Source organism: Pyxicephalus adspersus, chromosome 4, assembly GCF_032062135.1.
Source record: "Pyxicephalus adspersus chromosome 4, UCB_Pads_2.0, whole genome shotgun sequence".
In the NCBI taxonomy this organism is placed as follows: Eukaryota; Metazoa; Chordata; class Amphibia; order Anura; family Pyxicephalidae; genus Pyxicephalus; species Pyxicephalus adspersus.
In genome coordinates this window covers 70,346,162-70,370,822 of record NC_092861.1, presented here as the reverse complement: position 1 = coordinate 70,370,822, position 24,661 = coordinate 70,346,162, and the positions used below count along the sequence as shown (strand labels likewise).

The 24,661-nt window shown below is 36.7% G+C and overlaps 1 protein-coding gene across 1 annotated transcript in view; it reads right to left on the bottom strand.

Annotated features, from left to right (window-relative positions):
• Window positions 1–24,661, bottom strand: part of BCKDHB (branched chain keto acid dehydrogenase E1 subunit beta) — a 110,476-nt gene that overhangs the window by 84,558 nt on the left and 1,257 nt on the right. Inside the window, exons 2-3 of the mRNA XM_072408566.1 lie at window positions 15,728–15,805; window positions 12,633–12,701 (exon numbers count right to left, since the gene is read on the bottom strand). Coding sequence (XP_072264667.1) covers window positions 12,633–12,701; window positions 15,728–15,805 — 147 coding nt within the window. The remainder of the gene's footprint in view (window positions 1–12,632; window positions 12,702–15,727; window positions 15,806–24,661) is intronic.

Here is a 24,661-nt window from a genome sequence, read left to right as displayed (position 1 = left end):
ACACACACACACAAACCAGTCCAGTTAAAATAGTACTAATTAAAATGCATATGTATTGCATAAGTGTATGCACAAGTGAAATCACTAAATGTTCCTTAATACATGTATTATACAATTGTTTGCCTATAATCCTTTACTAAAATATTTGATTTCTCAAAAGTCAAACTGGAACAAAATTTTTATGAGGTCACAAATGTTTGTTCACATATTTTTTAACACTCATACTATTGTGTGAAGACATATTTGAAAGTGCCACTTAGTATATATTTAGCTTGATAGAAATTAGTTTGCAGTGTTGCAACCAAAAGTAACAATAAGTGCAACAAATGAAGCAAGCTTGTGATGGAGTAGAATGTAACATAAAAAAGTAACACTTACAAAAAAAAAAAAAAAATCAAGCATTAAAGATTCAAACTGGCCTGTAAAATAAACTGGAGAACACAGAACAGTGCGCAGGTGTGCACTAATCAATTGCTATCACCTCATCATTGAGGTTAACATCTCCTGAATTGCGCAGATGAAAATTAATAGGCTTAATTGGCGTATTTGCGATCTTTGCGGAGAAACCAGCAGGCGAGTTCACTAGAACTCGGGTCCGACTCGTGGTAACAGACTTCGCCGTCCGGCACATAAATACACGCGTCAAGTGTACGCGCATTTCATTGATGAATCAGGGCCATTGAGTTTATTGTCAAGTACCCTTTATGGCATACAGCCTTTCTATGAACACTATTATGTATCAAATAATTTGACCAACAGTAACAACAGTGCCAACAGTATTGACATTTTTAAATAGCAATTATGTTTTGCAAGAAAATAAAGACTAATCTAGACTCTTGTCTTGATTCACAACAGACAAGTACCTCAGAGCACAGCACACAAATCTGAATTTAAATATTCAGTTTCAAACATTTAGCACATAATAAAGCATACTGCAAACACACACACAGTATAACTCTGTATTTAGGAACATCATTTTTAAATTCTTTCTAAAGAAAAAGGTTACATACACCCACATGGAGGGTCCTTGTGCCAGAGGGTTATAGCATCCAAACACTAATGTACAAGTTTTTGGTAGATGCTGGATAAGACACCTGATGTTAATTCTCCTGCGACTTTACAAGTGAGATATCTGTCGCTACGTTTATGGGTCTACACAAATATATTAGCCATTCTGAAAGGATCCCAAATGTCACTCCAACCTTTATTTATTTACAGTATAAATGAATAATTGGAGGTGGTGAAATATGCAGTGTGTGTAGAAACATCCAAAACTCCCACTTGGCGTGAAACAGTGTTGGAAATTAGACCAGCACACCTATAAACTGACTCGGCCCACCAGGCTGCACCTTTTTGGGGGGACTGACCCTACAGGAAATAAGAGATAGGGAAATGGGTTTATATACTCCAGAACTAGGAGATAGGACTAATCCCGCCTTGCGTATATAATAGGTGGGGCCAGTCCCGTGTAACAAATATATTGTTATTAAGAAAACAGACGAACGCTAGGCTTTTTTGCAGCAAATCAAGGTTATATTGTAAGCAAATAGATGAAATAACAGCTTTCATATGCGAACATCACATTTCATCATGGGATGTTTGTCCAACTGGCTAGACATAAGAATCCCTAAAGAGTAACAAAAAAACATTCTATCCCAACAGGTTTCACCGATAGGCTTCCTCAGGGGACGTATAGAGAGTGTTTGTATTACTGTATAGCAAAATATAATGACATATTTCAAAACTTATTCCAAAATATATGGCAACTTTAAAACATAATTCCAGACTTTTTTAAGAGATATGTGGTCATAAAAAAACATAGCTACATCAACATGATTCATTAATAAGTGGATTTGTTTCAGATTGTGTGACATCTTTTGTAACGTTGGGTGTGTGTTTGTTGGATATGTATATCTTTGTTAACATATATTAATGTATGTGAGGTTTATATATTGCAGAAAATAAAATCAGGTTATTTCTAAAGAAGCTTACCAAGAAGTATTTACTGTACAGTACAAAGATAATTTAATACTTCCCAGTACACTGCACAAGGATCAACTGGTTAACTATAAATAAAGGACATTTTTGCTGTAAGAAATGTCATTGCTGAATAAGTCATGGGTTGCGAGATGCGAATACTTCTGCATCTGCATGCTAATAAGATCTATTTGTCTAAAGGACACTGTCCTTCTGCTTGCGTCAATGGCTCAGCTGAAACCAAGGGCACGCATTTTCCAGGCTGCGTGCTGACTATAGGTGAAAGCACTATCCAGGTTACACAAAAACATCTGCGTCACTAACAAGAGAAAAGACTGTGATGCTGTCCATTTCAATTAACCTGTTTGTATAAATTGTCTGAGATCAAACAACTGAAAATAGCCGGCGTACTCTCTGCATCAGGCAGGAAAATAAATCAGATAGGTAACTTGAGTACAATACGCAGAAGCAAGACTGGTTACCCAGAGGCATGTGGAACAACTGTACCATCGCCGACTCAATTAAAAGGAACCACAATGAAACACAGTCATTAAACTAATCAGAGTCTATACTTTAAAAGAAAACTAGTCACGAGAGAACATGTAAGCTATTATTGTTCCATCTAAAACAGAGTTATAAGGTTGTCGTTTTGATCTTCTGGCTTCACACATTTTTTCTGATGATAGAACAACTGCGTAGTACTGTTTTTTCTTTTTCATTTTTCAATATCTTGCAGAAAAATGCAACTTTGAAAATATTATTTCTGCTTTTTTTTCTCTGGGTCCCAAAGTGTGGTAATGTGGTATGATTTACATTCAGCTTCTATCCAGTTTACTCCTATTACCGTTATGCAATATACCGAGGACCAGGAATAAGAATAAGGAACATATTACTCTAGATGTGTATTCTGCTTTCCATTCCACATTTCAGACAGCAGGGAATAAAGTCTGTTACAAAGGTTCAATAATTCTCACTGGAAACAATTGTTCATTATGGTTTCCATTGAAAGTAGAAGGAACAAGCATTGTACAACAGTATTCTTTTCAATGAACAACAGATGAGGTAAGAACAAATGCTGTGGTTCCCCAAAATAAAGACTAGCAATGATTTTCTGTCCTGTCTGCTATAAATTATTATTAGGCTAGACCCTGTGGCTCACCTACTCAATGTTCCCATGTGGGGAGTCTCTAAACATATGAAAGCCTTAAAAGCCCAGACCCTCACCACAACTAGATGCCTTATCACAGCCTAAGAGAAGTTATTCTCCACCTAACCCTCCCCAATCTGCACGCCCAGTTATATAACAGTCTAGAACGCCGTTTTTAAACCAGGGTTCCTCCAGAGGTTGCTAGGGGGTCCAAGTTACCATTGAACACCGATGCTCTTTTTGACCATCTATAATGGTCACATTCTTAACATTGGATCACAATGTAAGGATGACATTCTTCCCAGTGACCACCATACTAATGTACTGTTAGCTATAAATATACTAATTATAGTAGGAGATCCCCAAGATCTGAAAATCATTTTAGGGATTGAGAAAGGCTGCTCTAGATAAATATAATGAGATTTGGGCCCCATGGGACGAACTCTTTTTATTGGGATCAATCAGATAGCTCTTCTGCACCTGTGCTGGGCCCTTCAGAAATGAAGTTTAGTGGACGTAAGCCTTGGTCATGACTGAGTTTTAGCCCTTGCCTAACACCTGCTTTTTCACCCCATTCCCTTTCCTTTCACTTGACATGGTAATACCTGTGCTTAATTTTTCTTTTTGTTCGTCTTTCTATCGAATAGTTTTTTTAATAAAAATTTACATTAAAAAAATTAAAAATAAGACTAGAAGACGGCAGAGGTATGATGTTTATAGAGGCGGAATTGTGGATCTCTAGTTTTAGGGTTATCTATACTTACGTTAGATTTCTCACAAGCAATCATCTTGAGCAATGGACTAACACATAACCTATGCAAACTCCAAACTATTTTCCATTAAAAATAAGCCAGCCCTTCTTTTTAGGTCAAGTACATATTTAAATTTTGTATATTAATATTTTATGTTCTTGGTAGTGAGGATTTAAGAACTGTAGAGTCATCCAATAAATGTCAGAATTATTGCTGAAAGTGATCATGTGTATTCCTTTACCATGTAAGATCAATAAAAAAAGAACTGTACACACCGTGTTCTGTTCAATGGACAGGGGGGGGGCCAGGAGGCCAAGCAAGCGACACCCCATTTTACTCCCCTCTACAAGAGTGAACAGTGGTTGTTGTTACAAGTCAATATTTTGTTAATCTACACCTTTAAAAACATCAATGACAGCTTCATCGTCATTATATCCCATTTATTATATTTATTTATTATCATAGTGCCATAACTTTTACTATAAATGATAAAGCAGCATGCAGTCCAAATAGCTAAAAATACAAAGAATAACCAGTTGACAATAACCACCTATTTTTTATATCTGTACTATGATAGCAGACAAGCTTACCCATCAAACGCCACCTTGCACAGTTTTTTACCCTTTGCTTTTTTTATGTTAACTGACTTTTCATGCGTTTATATCTGTTATTTTTGATTGTATGGTTTTACAAATCAGAATAAAATAAAATTTGAAAAAAATTCTAACCACAATGAAATAAATCCCCCTTGCCAAGGTAATATAGCCAGTTCCTATTCTGAGCCAAAAGAAGATTTTGTTTTGATTTCAAATTACAGTAGATTAAAGTACATCCTAATGGTTAAACTTTTAAGTAGTATATGCTGAAAACGTATGTATGGATAGTAGATATATATATTTTATTATTATTATTATTCCATATTATATAAAGTTCACACAAAAAAATACTGTCTAATGAAAAAAGTTACCCTGGAATAAAGGAATCCACAAAACTGTAGACTCTTACATGAATCTGTGATCTTAACATGTCTATGCCAGACAACAGCAAATTTACCTTCAACCTAAAAATGTTAATTTCAGAAAGGTGATAAAATTGAAGTTTAAACAGCTTCTAGTACAATAATTGCCATTTCATAAATTCAGTCTGAACTTTCCCTCACAGAGTAGAGTGTTTGAGTATATGTGAACTTTCAGGTATTTCTGAAAGTTACACTAGTCAGTTCCTAAGTTTACATCACAGTATATATAAACATTTTTGAGCATATGTGAAAGTAATGTACCACGTTTTAAAATATATTATAATTAGAGTATAAAGAGAGCAGCAAGATGATACAAGTACAGAGTCCAAGATCTATAGCTGTAACAATTAGGAGACTAAACATGTTTTAACCCTAAGATTCGCCCAACTTTTACACAAAATGTACATTTTTAAACTGGATTGGATAAGAAAAATGTATGAAGTATATATTGCTGACACTACTGGAGTTTACATTGTTTAAAAATAATTCAGCAGGAGAAAACAGATGTGCCCTTGTACAACATGAGAAGGTGGCAAAACTAACTATTAAAGAAAAATCAATGAAATATCAGATAAAAAGAACATTTAAGAATTCAGTTCATCACCATCTTACCTATAACTAAAAAGAAGGCTAATTAATATCTACCAGACAAAAGCTGCATCTAAACTATCAAAAACATAGCAATTCCTCAAAAATCTAAATCAGAAGACAATAAATCTCAGAATGGCACACAGGGTTGGCAGAAAATTGTTTTGGAGGTTAGCTCAACTTTTAGAAGATATAGGAAAGTTTTTGTTCAAGCTGGTGTAAAATTAAAAGGCATCTTTGATGTATTATAACCATCCAGCTTTAAATGGTTTAATATTGGGGAATGATCTCCAATCTCTGCCCCACTATCTAGCAAGTTAGTGAACTGAAACAAGCTGGCACCCACTGACTTCTGAATGCCCACTATGTGTTCATATTGGTAACACGTTAAGTAGTAATGTCCAAGATCAGGAAATTGCATCTATGCTCAGAGGATCACTTCTTCCCAACTGTTGAAAATTCATGACTTTGATGCATAAGGGTTGCCAATTCTAAATTTTAACAATTACTGGATATCACTACACATCTTCAATATTACATAGAGCTTTAACCCATACTAATCAGTTATCCTTCAACTACATACGTTCAGAAAGCAGACTGCTTTCTATGATATACTGTATATTCACTTTAAATGTGCTAAGATGTAATGTTAAAAAAAGATTTACCAAGGGCTTGAAATCCTCCGATTTTACTTCAAATCCATGGACCACAAAAACATAGGTTAATCATGGGGGTTGGTGGGTTGGTGTATTGGTGGCAGGACCAGCAAGTATTATTGCTTCTGTAACAGGGAGCAGTTTCAAGCAGTTCCCCTTTCACTTTGCAGCATGTACTTCACTTTTCTTAGCTTCGCTGCCAATCTGCCACCAGGAGCATTGTGATATACTGAAACTTTCTAGGTTTGCATGAACATGCAACTTATTCCACTGTCCCATGTGATTGGCCTAGCACTGTCACATCGTGCCAGGGTCCACAGCCTTGTGCAAGCTTCTACAAGTCAGTTTAGAGCTTACACAGTCTTTTTTTTCTCCATCATTGCTGCACACAGTTATAGATTGGGGAGCTAAGTGAACCTTTTTATGGCCATCAATGGTGAAAAAATACTCCCTGGTTGACTGGCCAATGGTTTCCAAACAAAGCAGATTGTTTACTGGAAGCACAGAGCCACACTGCTTGATACTGAACCTATCTTTAGTAAATATAACCAAACCCATCCGAATTTATCATCAGCTGCAGGAACAAGTGCCATACCATCAAAACCATGATTCAGAGTGGAACCCCATACAGCTACTTTCATCATCATCTAAAATCAATAATCTGTAATATATGGAGTTAAACTTGAACTCAGCTTCACTCCACAAACATGTTCCAAGCTCATAATTACTTCTGCAATATCTGGATTGAATATACAATTAGATTAGATGAAGTCACATTGGAATGGAGGATGATTTTTCTTTAATCCAGTTCATATAATGAATTTCATTCCAATAACAAAAAATATTGATGATCCCGTTTAATTAAAACCTGAATAAATAGGGAAAAAAATAACAAAATATAATTGCTTTAAAAGCTGCACTGGCTGCTCTTTCTTGTTCTTTTAAATCATTTCAAAAAGCAGAAGATACTGATAAAGTATTGTAAACCAACTCTGATGTATTTAAAATATTTATAAGAAAAATAGATAAAATGCATGAAAAAATGTGTGGGCAGCTAGTCTTAGTCAAAGTATTGGTATCTCTATCCAAATTACACGTTTTATTGATTTTTTTCCTAAGAAAACATTAAATTAAGGTTTTGTGATTTGTATATATTTGTTACATTTAGGACTATGATATATGTTTTCATTTTTACTAATTAGTTGTTACTAATTAGTTGTTACATTGTCATATTTTTGCCATCACACTGAGCTCTATGGTCTGTTTTTTGTATCTTTTTCTCATGTCTAAGCTTAACAACTTTGCTAAAAGGTCTGTTCTTTCCACAGGTAAATAGCTAAAATGTAGGCACACTGCAATTTATAAGAAAGGAAGCTCATGTATCTTTCTACTTCTCCATGATCATTAAAGTTTCAAAGAAAGAGAGAGCCTCAAAATAAACGGCTTCTGTAGTGCTTTCACCTTCCTTATAGGGCTCTATTGATAAAACATGGAATCTGATATACCCTCAAATATTTCCTGGTGGGAATCAATTACAGCCATTGAAAGACAAACCTTTAAGATTCCACCGAGGGAATGTTTGGGCAAATGTCTGATTCCCGGTTTAATAAATTATGTTCTCTAAAATCCTGGGCCATAAGTGTACCTCCTGTTCTCCCCTCCTGTCGGGTGGGGGGAAACTGTAGCCGGGTGGTAAAAAAAAAGTGGGTGGGGCTAGACACAGCAAATTTGGAGCTCCTCGTTATTTATGCCATAGGTATCCAGTAACCCCTGCTATTGTGTGAGTGTTCTACCTTCCCCCTATACTTTGTTCCAACTTTCAAATGCCTAGTTTGTTAGAACGTACAATTTTTCCATTTTCTTTGTAATATGCCTCAACAGTCCAGGGCTGTGTATTTCAATCCAACTCCCTGGAGTTCCATGTTTTAATAGTGTAATTTCTTGTAGTAGTGTAATATTGTGATCAATGTGGCTTAACAAATTAGGCTTAGTTCACATTAGCAGTAAAAAAAAAAATGCCCCTCCTGAGTGACTACTTGGCAACTGCTAGGCACCTGGGATTTGTAACAGGCGGTAATTAGCTGACCTGAAATATACTAAATAGATTGAAAAATCCTTGGCAAGTTTTTTTTGTTGAGCTGCGTAATTATCCCTCGTCACTAAACAAAAGTAAGATTAGCTACAACTACAAGTACAGATACAAAAGGTTCCAAATGCTTTGATTTCATGTTCATCCATGGAAATAAAAGTGGACAGTTACCTGTGCATTTTGTTCTGTTTCAATCTATACAAAATACCAGAACATAGTAACATTGAAAAAATAGGTAGCAAACCAAACATGTCAAGCTTAAACTTTAGCAAATGGCAATAACTGCAAAGCGAAAAGCTTCAGACCAAGCACCAAACACGACTTTATTAAATACAACCTTCAACTTTTTTATCTATTCAGGATGAATACACATCTGTATCTCACATTTCTAATAATACCAAATGTCAGCCACTTGGTACTAAATGACTGCACAAGGCTATAGACTTAAATCCAGCTATGACACAACACAATCAACATGAGCATGACAAGTCACTACTTCCACTGTCAGAGGCTATTTAAAGAGAGAAACTTTGCATGTACACCTAAGTAGTTATATAAAGCATATTATATTGCCTCTTTTATCATGAGTTTTACTATTCTGCTCCATTTTATTAAATTAAAAGATTAGTTCTGTGCAGAGACTCACAGCAAACGCTGAGCCATTTTAGGCTGCTGGACAGCTGGATTCTGATTATTAGTATATTTGCTGTGCATACTATCCCATACAATCTTAATGAATAAAGGAACATCAAACACCAAATAGATTTGTGAAACTGATGATCAGTGTGATAGGAGACTCAATATAAAAAGGTGACATTATATAAATACAATCTGAAGTCAGCCTTTCTCCGCCCTTTTAATTTGGGGAAACCCTTCAAAAATCTTTCAGGTCCCAGAGAACCCCTGCTATAATTACTATATACACAGGTCACAATATATTAGTGTGGTGATCAGTAGGAAGAATTCCTCTTACATGGCTGGCCAGTTAGAAGAACATCACCCTTGTAGGTAGCCAAAAACATCATTGGCGTCACTTAAACTGACCTGAGAAGCACAACCTGCACATTGTTCAAGAAACCCTTTGGAAGAACTTGATCTGAGAAACTCTACTTTAAGTCCTACAGAAATAATTGCAGTTTTCATTGTTCACATACGACAGATTATTATATGACATTGGAAATTGTGCATAATTTGGAGAGATTCAATAAATATTAATGTAATAAATAGGAAAAGCATGGTATAAGGCAGAATTACCAAGGTAGAACAATTCTTTTCTTTTTCTTTTGCAATCTGCACCAAAATGATGTATGTTGTGCTGCAGGAAGAATTTCACTTTTTAGCATGATAGCTTTCTAGTAGCAGACAAGGAAGAAAACTAAAGTTGGACCGCCATCTGCTGGCCATACAGGAAGCAACAGACATATTGCATACAATAGATGTGGGTATGTAAATAACATTATAATCTCCTATTTATCCTGAGCGCATGCATCCCCAAAATTGCATACGTTTTAATATATACATTCACACCATATGGATATTAAGGAAATGAATATATTTTACACTTTAAATTACAGGCATTTGCAATACAAAGGCTGCAATTTAACAATTATTATTATTAATATTATTATTATTATTATTAATATTAAACAGGATTTATATAGTGCCAACATATTACGCAGCGCTGTACATTAAATAGAGGTTGCAATTAACAGACCGTGACACAGGAGAGGACCCTGCCCCTAAGAGCTTACAATCTAGTAACAATGGGCATGTGATATCAATCTATATATGTACAGTATATACAGTTACCATTAAACATTTTTCATATGTTATGTCAGGGAAGTGGGCCGGATGTGTCCCTGGACACAACCGCCCACTCTTCCATCGCAGGCTCAGATCTGTGGTGAGAAGTGGGTGGGGTTTTGCCATCATGACATCAATATGGGGGAGGTTTCTCCCCTTTGAGCGACACCGGGCTCCTCGGCATGCGCGGTCAGGAGCCGTTAATTTTAGTGGTCCGCGGGACCAAAAGGGTTTGGCGACCACTGATTTAGATAACTCATCACTAGTACAAACAGATTAAAGACATGGAGCCCTAATCTGCTCATAAGGAAACATCTGTAAGCTTAGCAGGAGGAGTACGGGAATCTTCACCACTCGTTTTACAAACTGATCACGACTATAGTACCGTAGTAGTGACTATAGTAGTCCCAAACAAACACTAGAGCCAGAAAAGCCCATTGACAAGGGAAGTGAGAATAATGTCACAGTATATTCGCCCACAAGCTTACCTTCCAGGTAGCCAATTCATAAAAAGAAGAAGTCACTATGTGTTTGTAAAGCTGTCCAGATCACACAATTTGGCAACATAAGTAGCAGCTACAGCTGTGCCAGTAAAAGTTAAGAAAGTCCAAGATTTGATGAGCAACCTAATACAGTAGTTACTCCTAGATAGTAAGCTCTTCGGGACAGGGTCCTCTTTCCTCCCTCTGTGTCACTGTCTGTCCTTTGCAACCCCTATTTCATTTAGAAGGGGGGCTACCATTGTTGGCCCTTGTTTGTCTAAAAAAAATATTGTCACAAATGAGTGTCAGAAAAGTGTTCAAATTTCCTAAACCTGTCTTTGTTCTAGGTCAAAGACTTGGGAAAAAAACACATTAACATCAAAGCATCTGAATGACAGCTAGGAAACTAACATTCTCAAATGAAAGACAAAACAATGGCTGTCACCATACTTTTCTCCTGATCAATTTTTTTTCAAATGTTTTTGTGCCATTCCCATTCTCCAGATGCCCATTCTATCTAGTATTGTGTTTACATTTGACGTTCCTATATTCATTCTTCATGAAACCAGTGAGCACAAGAGTGCCATCGAGCCACATAATGCCGATAAGTCCTTACACAATGTACCTGAACATTTCATTCATGTGGCAAATCTGCTGTGCAGACTCATTTTATGTTTAGTCAGCCTGTTATAGATTAAATGAACCAAATACACACATGTATAGCTTTCAAAATAAAGATAATTTAAGAGATGATAAAAAGAAAAGATAAAAGGATACTTGAAAGTCTAACATATGGCCTGCCAGATGAACATCAATGCTTTTCCATGAAATAATGGAAGAATGAACATCATGCTAATTTACTTTTAAGAAATATATAGGAAACACAACACGATTAAGTCTTTTTGGTCCGGTCATATCTACAGCTCCATATTTATTATAACTAACACAAATTAATGAAAATACAATGATGTGTAAACAGAGTAAATTCGTAAATGTAGCTATTGTTTATTGCACAGTAGAGCTCTCGGTAGAGAAGGAAGAAGAAGAACACAGAGCCAATCATCTGTGTTGCAGTGCAAGAAGCATGCTGCTAGAACGGGGTGATAAGCGTTTAGGTCTCTCAATAGACAGGATAGGAGGATAGGACATGTGTTTCAGCAGAGAAAATCATATCCGCTAGGCTGCCGGAAAGGGTTGGACTGTGTAACTGTTCTCAGAACTGGGTTCTGACAGAGAAATATAAATCATTTAGCAGGTAAAAAATGAATCCTATGTGATCAAGGATCTGTACATACTGGAATATGATTGTGCATGTAAGGCAGCAACAGGGAGCACCTAAGTGTTTTCTAGTTTTCCTCTTCAAAGGTAATGAAATTTTCAGTTAAAAAATTCAAAGTCCCCAATGTTTACCTCCAGATTGAATTGCTACAAGCCATATGTTTTAAAGCAGAGCTGTAATTATTTAAAACTATTACTGTGAAATCATTTCTCATTAATCTTTTATATAATGTGTTGTATGAAGAATTAATAAAACATGATGACAAGGGAAAGCCTGTGTTATGTGATCGCAGTGGGGGAGAAATAAGCTTTCAAAAAAACATTCTTTTTACTTCCCAAAAGGCATCTGTTACAGCAGCAAGCTCATTTCACCAGAACGATTCACAATGTAATGCTTACTATTAATACCAGCTTCTTGGTATAGACACATATCTTATACAGCTTTTACGGTAACTCAAAGGCATAGCATGTGTTATATGTAAATAGCAACTTTAGTTTCTGAAGTAACACACGGCTTTGCCCACTCCTGCATCCCAGTTCTCACTATTGGCCCAGAATTATAGTGCATGGCGTGCATGGCGTCCCTGGCCAGCAGTCATGTAGTAATGTTGCAATGTACTTTAAAGTAAATGGAAAGAAAATATACAAAACATCCTTATGAAACTTCTACTGGTCACAATCATATATCTATAAATGACTATATATATGGTCAGAGTCATATATATATATATATATATATACACACATACATACACATACATACACACACATATACATACACACACACACACACACACACACACACACTACTAAATTACTACATTTCAAGAAATGTATCTTACCATATTTATCTCTCAGGCCAACAGTACATCGGAAGACGCCTCCAAAAGCTACATCCTCACCAAATATTACTGCAAAAAAACAAAGCTTAGTTTTAATAAATTGATTACAGTCAGGATTGAGCTTAACTGATGCGATTTTGAACAAATTAGGAACACAGCTTCAACAGAAAGTGATATCATACTGCACAAATACCCATTTGATAAGGTTTTATTAGAAGTTGCCATTGTTAGACCTGAGTTACATTATAGTTCTGCAGTAGCACAATCTTTTTCAGCACCACTATAAGTAAATTATTATTATTATTATTATTATTATTATTATTATTATTATTATTAAACAGTGTTTATATAGCACCAACATATTACCCAACGCTGTACATTAAATAGAGGATGACAGACAGTGACATAGGTGGAGGAGAGGACCCTGGCCTGAAGTAAATGCTCAAAAATAGACTGCGGTGCTGAACCTGACAGAAAATGGCAGCAACCAGCAAATGCTGCTTAGACAGGTAACTGGACCTGCCAATAAAGTAATTGGAAGCTTTAGAAAAATATAAGCAAATTATGGATAGCAATAAAGGACCTTATAGAGGTGAGAAATAGTTCATCAAAGTATGCAGGTTTTTTTTTACTCATATCTGACCGATTTATCCACACAGAGCCACCATATGGGAGTGTCTGAGGGACCCTTTTTAGGGACTGGCGGCCCTATAGACAACTGGCACCAGACTCAGCCTAGGACAGCTTACTTCTTGCACATATGGGCACCCTTACAGATTACTTAGATTCACCTAGTGAGATATACTATTACTTTGGTTATGTAAGGGGTCACAGTGCACATTGTATGCAAGTTGCTAGAAAGAGAAGTAAAAAATGTTACTTTAACGGTCACAGCTCAGCAACTATGCACATTTAGTTCTGGGCTTGATCAGGCTGTCATGAAGATCATTTCATTGAAACTAACACATAGCAGCAGGATCAGATATAAGACAACAGATTCTTTATTTTAGCGCTTTTATTAGCTGTGCTGTCATAGAGCAGTAAGTGTGACATTTCAAGGACTGGCAACTTAAAATCATCATTTTAAGTTCTGCGTAATGTGTTGGACAGCCAAATATGTGACGTTAATTAGAAGTGAAGAAGGCACTGTCAAGTTAGATATTCTCAGTGAATATGACAAACATTTATGAGGTTGAATATACAACCTGCCATAGTGTTGGAAATTAAACTAAGCTTTAAAAGAAAAGAGAACTTGAATTATGATTAGATTAAAAGGCTGTTTTTCCTATTTTTCTCCAGTCATGCAAACATTACTCTTTGAAGCCTGTATTGGCCAGTAGTCATATATGATCACCAGTCAAAAACACAGAAAATACTTGACTTAGGATATCTTTTGCCCTCAATATATGTATTGGAACTTGAATTTAAAAACTGAAAAATTATTAAAGCCAAAAGCAGAGAGGCAACCAGTATTCCTTTAAGAGAGTGATAATAAGGTATTTTCAATGCAAACTGAGTTGAATGGTATAAAATGCAGTTCAAAACTGGATTATTTCTACAATTTGGTAGAAAGTGGTGAAAGGGTGGTAAGGGCTGAGTAGGCTTTTATATCATTTCCCTAAGCTCCCAACTTGAAGGGCTGTGGGTTTGGTAGGCATATTCACTGATAGTTATAAGCACTGGCCACATCTTAGCAGCAACTGCAAGAGAACACCAAAGAAGTTTCCTTGCAGAAAGAATTGTGTGGTCGCCCTATCAAGTGCCTATCCAATAGTTCTACTGGCAGAACAACAAGGTATTCACAGAATGTTTCAGGGGATACTTGGGAAAAACCGAGAGTCCAGCCTTACTGGTACTGGCAGCCTGCATTACATATGCATTGTTACAGTTTGCACATAATTATTTTATGATCTGGGTGAGCCCTGAATGTCTTCATACTGTTTATCTATGACTAGCGGTGTTGTCTTGCTCTGACGGCAAATTCAACAGCATTTAGGCAATTATGCCTTAGTGGTCATGACATTGGCAGAACATGAGCAGCTGCATGCTCTCTATGTAAAGCCAAGCCCAGGGGGGGCACACAGCGCATTTCCTAAACTGTTGCTTTAAATGGTCAAGCCAAGTATAATGCTATCATTTTTGGTTGTGTGATTTACACTATGCAACAGAGAAGGAGATTTTTTTCCAGGTGACATCTACCATGGAACCTCTACAATTCCATCTAGTATTTTTGTAAGCTGCAAAATATTTTGTATTTAACAGGTAAGCTACATGCATAGCAAGTAACTTAGTGGCAGCAATAAATAAAACACCATGTTATGTCCAAATGATGGCCAGATCAAATTAAATGTTAAAGCAAGAAATAAATGTGAACCACAAACATACACCCCTGATACCCTTTTATAACTTATGTAAATATAGAGCACTTCTAAATGGGGATCTACCATACTTTAAAGGTGGCCATACACTGGTGAATGAGTGTAAAACCAGGTAAATATTTTCCTGAGATTGATTGTTCACCTGCATTAAACTGACATGCAACCACTAACTAACCCTATCCAGCGTCACAAACTCCACAACAAGAAGCTAACAGTAATCAACGGGGAGTGACCCCCCAATGTTTACTATAACCGAAAAGTTCACAAAAAGAAGTTATTATAGTAAACAGTGGGGAGAACGGAATTAGGCTGCTGGTCAGAAGGAGCACGCCATGATGATTTACATTAGTTATTAGAAATTCCTAAATAATGTTCAATTTATTAATACTGAAACAGTCTAGTTTTCAAAAGATTTTAATTAGATGCAATGAAATGTGTCTAAACTTTTGAAAACATTGCATAGTGTATGGCCACCTTTGGACAGCAAGAGGCAAACCATTTAGGACCCTTTTTAGAAATCTTTTAGTGAACGGCTTAGAAGGTGCTTTTGAAAGAAACACATAATATGTATAACATTATAAATATATCACATTATTTAATCATGTCATGCGGCACAAAATCTTTGTACAAGAAAAAAAATGTAGTCGGAAAAAATCTTATAAAAAAAAATTGATTACTAATAAAGACTTTATATTGCACATCTAAAACACAACGTACCTGCTGTTGGGTCTTTGGATAAGGTATTGTCCAATGCACTTTGCACTGACTGAAACAGATTCATTTTCTGTGTTGGACCTATAATAAAAAAAATTAAAAAAACAAATTAAAAAAAGATCAGACGGTACATTAGAATACCAGATATTCTTTGTCTTCAACTCGTGCAGTATGGCAAGCAGCACAATGCTAAATTTTGGTTGAATTGTCTTTCAAAAAATATGTAAGGTTAGCCCAGAACCCCAGACAGTTTCTGGCAGAGAGGGAAAAATATTTTACATTCTATTCATTTTAAAAGCTAAAATTAACTATTAAAAATACATGAACCCAAAAAGATAACATAACTGTATTTCAGCTTACTAGTCCTTAGATGTAGGGGCTGCATTTGTCTTTGTTTTCTTTATCACTTGGTGATCCTACCAGTAACACATCCTGTCCTTCCTGTTACAATGTACACTCACCATACTGTATCTTGATTGGAACAACACATCCCACTCCCATTATCACAATACATAGGTGGAATGGGACTGTGTAATTTACTGTATATGTAGTAATAGTTGGGAAGGTTAAAACCATTGTTTAAGATATCAATTTCAGTACACAGAACCCAACAAGGATAAATAAGTATTGTTTTTTTCTGTACTTGCAGAAAAATGTGCTTAACATGAAAGAAGAAAAAAAAATGCAGACACCACATTTAAGGATATAAGCTGCAAGCTATTACATTTTTTGGTTTCAGATATACAGTACTGTTAAGGTAAACTCCAGCTTTTTCTTTCTTTTTTTATGGCACAAATGAAGATGGCCCTCTTCTGTGCTAAAATGAATTAGTGCCATTTCCCCCTGATACTTCCCCACAAAAGGTCTCATTTATCATTTCCTGACTAATGAGCTACATGAATCATCCAGCCCACTACACACTATTCATGATGTCCAGGCCCTGCTCCTTGAGCCGTTTCCTTTCTGTCCTGACTTTGTGTCATGGTATTTATTTCACAAAGATTTCTGCTGAACTTATACTTAGTAGAGTCACAAAGCAGTGACTACACCAGGACAAAAGGTGAGGTCAGTAGTGCCAGAGGGCACTAATAAAGTACTGATTTCAGTAATTTGGAGAGACAATAGGGTTGCCTGCAAAGCTTTAATGTACAACATACTTTCAGGGTAAAAAAGACATGTATGTAGAGATGAGCAGGCTATGCTGAGCTGTGTGAGGCAGAGGAAGGATCCCTATCTTTCCTGCACTGACAGACCCATGATACCAGATGTCATTGAGCCTAAAAAGAGGCATGACACTAGGGCAGCACAGTGGTTTAGAGGTTAAGTGCACTGGCCTTTGCAGAGCTGGGTGCCAGGTTCAAATCTCAGCCAAGACACTATCTGCATTGAGTTTGCAGGTTCTCACGTTTGCATGGGTTTCCTCCGGGAACTTCGGTTTCCTCCCACATTCCAAAAAACGTGCAATTAGGTTAATTGTCTTTCTCTCACATTGACTGGAATACAGACATAGGACTATGGTAGGGACATTAAACTGTGAGCCCCATAGAGGGACAGCTACTGACTTGTACAGCGCTGCGTAAAGTCAGGACTATATAAATACTGTGTAATAATAGTACAGAGGTGATTTAAAACATATGTTCAATTGTAAGTTGGGAGATTTGAGGGTACTATGAGGTGCTGATGAGAGTTCAACTTTGACTTCTATGCACTGCTGCTACTACTGCAAATTTTTTTTTTTTTCTTTTTTAAACAATTGCACTGCACAACAACATTTTTGCTACTGGGAATAACATGTGATTTACATGATTTCAAATCTGAATTCAGAATTTGCCTATCACGTACAGATTTTGGGTTATAGGCGTGCTATAGCTGTTCAAATGGTCGGTAATTGGGTAATGTATTTTTACATGGGAACATTTTACCAGTTGCAGCTACAACTATGCATGCCGCTGCCTCAGCTGTATCACGTCCCCTGGTGGCATGCATGTTCCAGCAGCGGCTGGGCAAGTCAGTGAGCTAATGTCAGAAATAGGTATGTAAGGCGAGATTGACCAAGGGCTTGTCTCTAGTGCGAACCCATCTTTTTGGATAGTACAGCTAGTGAGTATGTGTCGAGCCTTTTAAAGATGAGTAGGTGCAGCAGTAATAAACAAGACAATTTTTGCTACATTTGTGGCAAATATACCTGTGTGATCAACGCAAGAACCTTTGCTTACAAGTATGAGTTTGGATGTGAAATTGGAGATCAGGATAAAAGCTGGGCACCTCATATCTGCTGTCAGGTGTGTTACATTGGCCTAACACAATGGTTGAATGGGAAAAGAATACAGTGCTAGTCCCTCCTACATCTGTTGTTACTGACAGAGACATGTCGGATGAGGAACAGGAAGATGATGTCCATGTTAATGAATGTTATGAACTCCAATTCGAAGAGGGTAAACCACATTTTATAAGCCAATCAGATTTAGATGATCTAGTAAAGGACCTGTCTTTGTCAAAAGAGAAGTCTGAACTGTTAGGCTCCTGATTAAAGGAGAGGAATTTGCTACAAAAAGGAACGACAACTTCTCACTTTTGTGATTGTCACACAAACTTTGCAGGTTATTACAAGCTGGAAAAGGACATTTGCTTCTGTACCGACTTGAGTGCTCTGATGATGGAGTTAGGTTGCGAATACATACCAGAGCAGTGGAGATTGTTCATAGAGTGAGCAAAGCAAGATTGAAAGCTGTATTGCTGCATAAAGATAACGAAAAACCTTCTGCTCCTCTTGCAAATGAAAGACATACAGTTAGGTCCATAAATATTTGGACAGAGACAATTTTTTCTAATTTTAGTTCTGTACATTACCACAATTAGTTTTAAATGAACCAACTCGGATGCAGTTGAACTGCAGACTTTCAGCTTTAATTCAGTGGGTTGAACAAAATGATTGCATAAATTTGAGGAACTAAACCCTTTTTTTACACCGTCACTTTTTCACATTTCAGGGGCTCAAAAGTAATTAAACAGCTCAAAACAAAATGTTCATTTCTAATACTTGGTTGAAAACCCTTTACTGGCAATAACAGCCTGTAGTCTCGAACTCATGGACATCACCAGATGCTGGGTTTCCTCCTTTTTAATGCTCTGCCAGGCCTTTACTGCAGCGGCTTTCAGTTGCTGTTTGTTTGTGGGCCTTTCTGTCTGAAGTTTAGTCCTCAACAAGTGAAATGCATGCTCAATTGGGTTCAGATCAATTGGGTTCCTGCCATCATTCTTGTAAAGGTTGAACTTGGTTTCATCTGTCCAAAGAATTTTTTTCCAGAACTGTGCTGGCTTTTTTAGATGTTTTGTAGCAAAGTCCAATCTAGCCTTTCTATTCTTGAGGCTTATCAGTGGCTTGCACCTTGCAGTGCATGCTCTGTATTTACTTTCATGCAGTCTTCTCTTTATGGTAGACTTGGATAGCGATACGCCTACTTCCTGGAGAGTGTTGTTCACTTAGTTGGCTGTTGTGAAGGGGTTTCTCTTTACCATGGAAATGATTCTGCGATCATCCACCACTGTTGTCTTTTGTGGACATCCAGGTCTTTTGGTGTTGCTGGGTTCACCAGTGCTTTGTTTCTTTCTCATGATGTACCAAACTGTAGATTTTGCCACTCCTAATATTGTAGCAATTTGTCGGGTGGGTTTTTTCTGTTTTTTGCAGCTTAAGGATGGCTTGTTTCACCTGCATGGAGAGCTCCTTTGACCACATGTTTGACCACCAGCGCATGAAATAGCCTTTGAGTCAATTGTCCAATTACTTTTGAGCCCCTGAAATGAAGTGATTGTGTAAAAAGAGTTTTAGCTTTAGTTCCTCACATTCTTATGCAATCTTTTTGTTCAACCCACTGAATTAAAGCTGAAAGTCTGCAGTTCAACTGCATCAGAGTTGTTTCATTTAAAATTAATTGTGGTAATGTGGAGAACCAAAATTAGAAAAAAAAGTTGTCTTTGTCCAAATATTTATGGACCTGTACAAATCCATGGAGGTCATTTTGAAATTGAATAATTATCAGAACACAAGGGGAACATTTGTGGTGACCTGAAGGTGGTGGTACTCCTTCTTGGCCTGCAATTGGGATATACAAAATCTATGTGCTTTCTGTGCCTGTGGAACAGTCCTGATGACAGCAATCATTGGAAAATGGAAAGAATGGCCATCCAGGCCTGAACACACTGTTGGCCAGTACAACATGAAGCATAAATCACTTAAAAAAAAAATCAACAAAAAGTTATTACATGTGCATGGCTGAATAGTAAATGAACAAATCCATGCATGGAAATGTATGCAGAATTCACTTTTTTATTCCTATGAATTTTTAAAAAGAAGCAGACAAGCAATTTGTCACGTTAAATCTCCAACACTATTACCAGTACAACATGAAGCATAAATCGCTTATTGTGCACAGAAAGTTTACCTTCCACCACTTCATATTAAACTTGGATTAATAAAAAACTTTTTAGTTGCAATGGATCATCATGGTACGGGTTTTCAGTATCTGAAGGACAAGTTTGGAAAAGTTATAACAGATGCTAAATTGAGAGCAGGCATTTTTTGTTGGTCCCCAAATCCACAATTTGATGCGTAATGCAGCATTCAGAGAAACTCAACCCACTTGAACTTGCTGCTTGGGATTCATTTGTGCAAGTTGCACAAATCTTTCTGAGCACTAGCGAGCTGAAAACCATGCTGAACTCGTGAACAACATGCTAACAGCATACCATCAACTTGGCTGCCGAATGTCACCTAAAATTAATTTCTTTCCCATTCCCATCTGGACTTATTCCCACTAAATATGGGTGATATGACTGATGAACAAGGGGAGAGGTTCCACCAAGAAATTTCTATTATGGAAACAAGATATCAAGGCCGGTACAGCCCCAACATGATGGGCAACTACTGCTGGTTCCTGCAACAGGAGAAACGGAGAGCCACAAACGCAAAAGCAATTGCCTGAAACACTTGTAGTATACATGCGTTTTCAACAAGGACTCTTGCAACATAAAACTATGTTTTTGTGATGTCATGGAACTATGAGGCAAAAGTTAGTTATGTATAGAGATTACATAGTAACTACGGAACTAGAGAATGTAGCTAATAGCGTCTATACGCGTAATTAACTTAAGATCCTGGTATCCTAGGCAGAACCGGACTTTAGACTTGGATTTAGCACACTTGATTTAGTATAGGACACATGGATTAGACTAAGTAGCAGACAATATTTATTATTTTGTGAAGCACGGTTATAGAAGGATTTGTCTTCTACTGTCTAGGTCTTATCCTGCTGATGTATGTTCCCCTCCTTTCTTTTCCTGATGACTTATGGACAGATATCCCAGTAAAATACAGGCTTTCACCAGGAGATCAGGGTCTAAAGAATAGGCAGTTGATATATATTTTTAATCAAGGTGCACTTTAGGTGATCAGCTAATTCAAGCTTGCAGCATAAAGCAAAAACAAATTTAAATACGGCATGTAAACCAGCCTTTACATTTAAAAAAAAGACTTGACTAGTAAATAAATGCTTGTTAGTGTGCACACAAACATGTTGCATCTGGCATTCCTTTTTTTTTTTTTTTTGAACATTAAGAACTAGCGTGCTTGTCCAAGCTACTTATTACAAGAAGAAAAACCTGACAAAATGAGGTCTAAGTAACCTAATCCCTTATCAAAGCTGTTTAACTTGTCTGATAAGGGTCAATGTGACACAGGAAATGACCAGACCTTATTACATTCACTGTGGTGCTTGTCACTCTAGGCTGCAAGTTATTACATGTGCATGGCTGAATAGTAAATGAACAAATCCATGCATGGAAATGTATGTAGAATTCACTTTTTTATTCCTATGAATTTTTAAAAAAAAGCAGACAAGCAATTTGTCACCTGTTAAATCTCCTTCCACACTTACTTGGTTCTGTAGTTGGAGATTTAGTGCTTCTTGTTTGGCTGTTAAAGGTTGGTAAAACCTGTATTGGGTACATGCAGTGAAAACAACACATCTTTTCACATAGCTTTACCTGGCAATCATACAATTGCATATAAAAGGAATAGGTTCAGGTATGAAATCTAATATCTGGCGCGCCTGGGACACAGAACATATTGTGAAGTTAGAAAAAAACAAATCTAACAAAATACAAATGGAAGTATTTTATGTGAAGGGGGGGACTTACATATTCTTCCAAACAATTATATTGATTATCATCCCTGTGGATAGCAGATAGTAAATGCCATACCTGTTTTATTAAAGAGGTATGGCCAGTTATAATCAAAATGAACCGCAAATCCATATAATATCAGGTTATGCACGTAATGTATTTCTCGCCAAAGACAAAATTATTGACCTGCGATCAGCTTTTCAGATTTTTGTAAATCTAAAGCCAAACTGAATTCTTGTTTTGTATTAATGCAGCCTCTTTATTATGAATGTGATGCCAAAGGACTAAACTCGATAAAAAGACGCATATCATAGAATACTATAGAGTGCTGCTGTTCTATTCACAACAAATTACATTGGAACCCAGAACTCCTATTCATGATGTGTTGTTTTGTATAGTGGCAATATGTGTTAACGTGCCCATTTAATGTGTGAGTGGGCACTGAAGAATTCAGACATCCACATTGTAGGGGAAAACTACTATTAAGACAGCAGTCACTAGCACATAAGTCCCTTTCAAAAGTTTTCCTCTCCATTCCCCTTCAATGACATGTTGCATTATTACTTACTGACTATGGACATTAGAAACATTAGATAATAAACAAATAGAGGGGTATATATCCCTAATCAGAAGGTAAACAGATACATAGAAAACCAACAGAGATTTATCTTACGCAATCCAACAAAGAAAGGTTGAGGCTTTGAGTATACTTGGAGTTCTCATTTATTCATTTACACAAATTACCAATTTATTAAATATTTTATATTTTTATTATTTGACATACTCTTTTACAATCTGGATATACTTGATTGTATTTGCAGTTTGAAAAAAGGAAATGTCATAGTCGGTGTTTGCTTGAAGTGCAAGCTGATCAATCATGCAGTATTATATATATACAAAAATTGTGACATGAACTGAATAATTAGAACAATTATAAAAGGGTATTTTTAATTTAGGATGAAGGCTGCTCAACATACATAAATCTGTGGTTCTTACCATTATGGGTTGTTGTCAGCACACAGGGGGAGAAAGTCATATCAGCAACAAAAGCTCTGAAACCACTAGGAAAAGAAATTCAAAGCCTTTGGGGTCTGGATTCAAACACCATTAGAATATATATTACATTATTCGATCCTAAAAAGAGAAACTCTACATATATAATGCTAACAGCAGACCACCCCTTAGAAACACATACTGCATATAAATAGTATTATCAACAATAAATATTACACTGTTATATGTGGATAATCTGGGCCTCTCTGGACCCTGGGCTCCTAAAATTGTTTCACATGTATTGAATGTTTCCCGACTTACAGTGCACCTATTTTCCATATGTAAAATAAATGATTGATAGGGAAGTAATCCTTAATAATTTACTGGTTGTGATCTGAGCTGGTCTTGAAAATGTATAAAGTATGCAGGGTCTCATTTCCTGACTAATTGCAATAAAAATGTATAAAATATACAGCTGTTTATCTCTCCTGCTGCCTGCAATGCCCGAATGCGGCTTCAGTAAGCAGAACAGCCAGGTGGGATTCCTTTTAGGAGCGTTAGCCTCCTCCTACTGACCCTGTGTCATTGCAGGACATTTCATAGTAGAGACACAGATTAGTGGGAGAACTGGAGAGTGTCGGGCAGGACATAGGAGATCGGTATTTCTGTCAGTTTTTACAGATTGTAAATATTATTGATTGACGCAGTATTCAGGTGGGCAAGTTAAGATGTTATATACTATACAAGGGCAGTGTTTATTTGCATTTATAAATTGCTGACAGGGCCACTACATGTCGAATACAGAAAATATTAACTTCAAATAACACAAAGCCATACTTCATAGTGAAAAATACAAATACTTGAAGACATGAAATTAGTTATCCCCTCCTGAATCTTTATTACCGTTATCTTTTTCATGCACTTCAACTCACATGCACCATGTGAGTTTCAGCATGCTGCATTAAAAAAAAAATCTTGCAATGTAGTGTGTTGGCTACCCATTCAGAACAAATAGGAAGCCCTAAAGTGGAATTAAACTCCGCTCCACTCACCTGTCCCCGTTCCATCACCGGGTGCCATCTTCTTCCTTCTTCTCATCCTAGATGCATTCTTCTGCCATTTTGATTGGCCAGGCTGGGATAATCACACAGGTAAGAGTGCCTATTGCAGAAGGGACAACGCCTGTCCTGTTCTGCAATAATGCCCTGCCTGGTGCAAAATATTTAGAAGGGGAACTTTAGTCCCGCTTAATGCCATTGACATTCTTTATGTGTTTCAGCAGAAGTTATCTGTATAATTGGGACACACAGCAAGAGCTATTCACACTGCATTTCTAGCTTTCCCATTAAATGCAATGGAATCACATTTGCCAACACCAGTAAACAAATGAAGACATCATCATGTGACGTCATGTGTTCTAATGCACGTTGACATTTAATGCAGAGTACATTGCAATGGCTACAATGTCCACTAATGGTCACTGATATGTGTTTTGATGCGTTTTATTAAAGTTGATGAAAAACACATCTAGGGAAATAGGTGTAGGTATGAATAGACCCTAAAGGTTACCATTCATGCATTATGATGAATAAACCCTAAAGTTGCCCATTCACACAATAAGGTCAAAAGAACCTAAAATGAAACATTCATACATTAAGGTTATTAGACCCTAAAAGGGCACATTCACACATTAAGGTCAATAAACCCTAAAAGGGCACATTCACACATTAAGGTCAATAAACCCTAAAAGGGCACATTCAC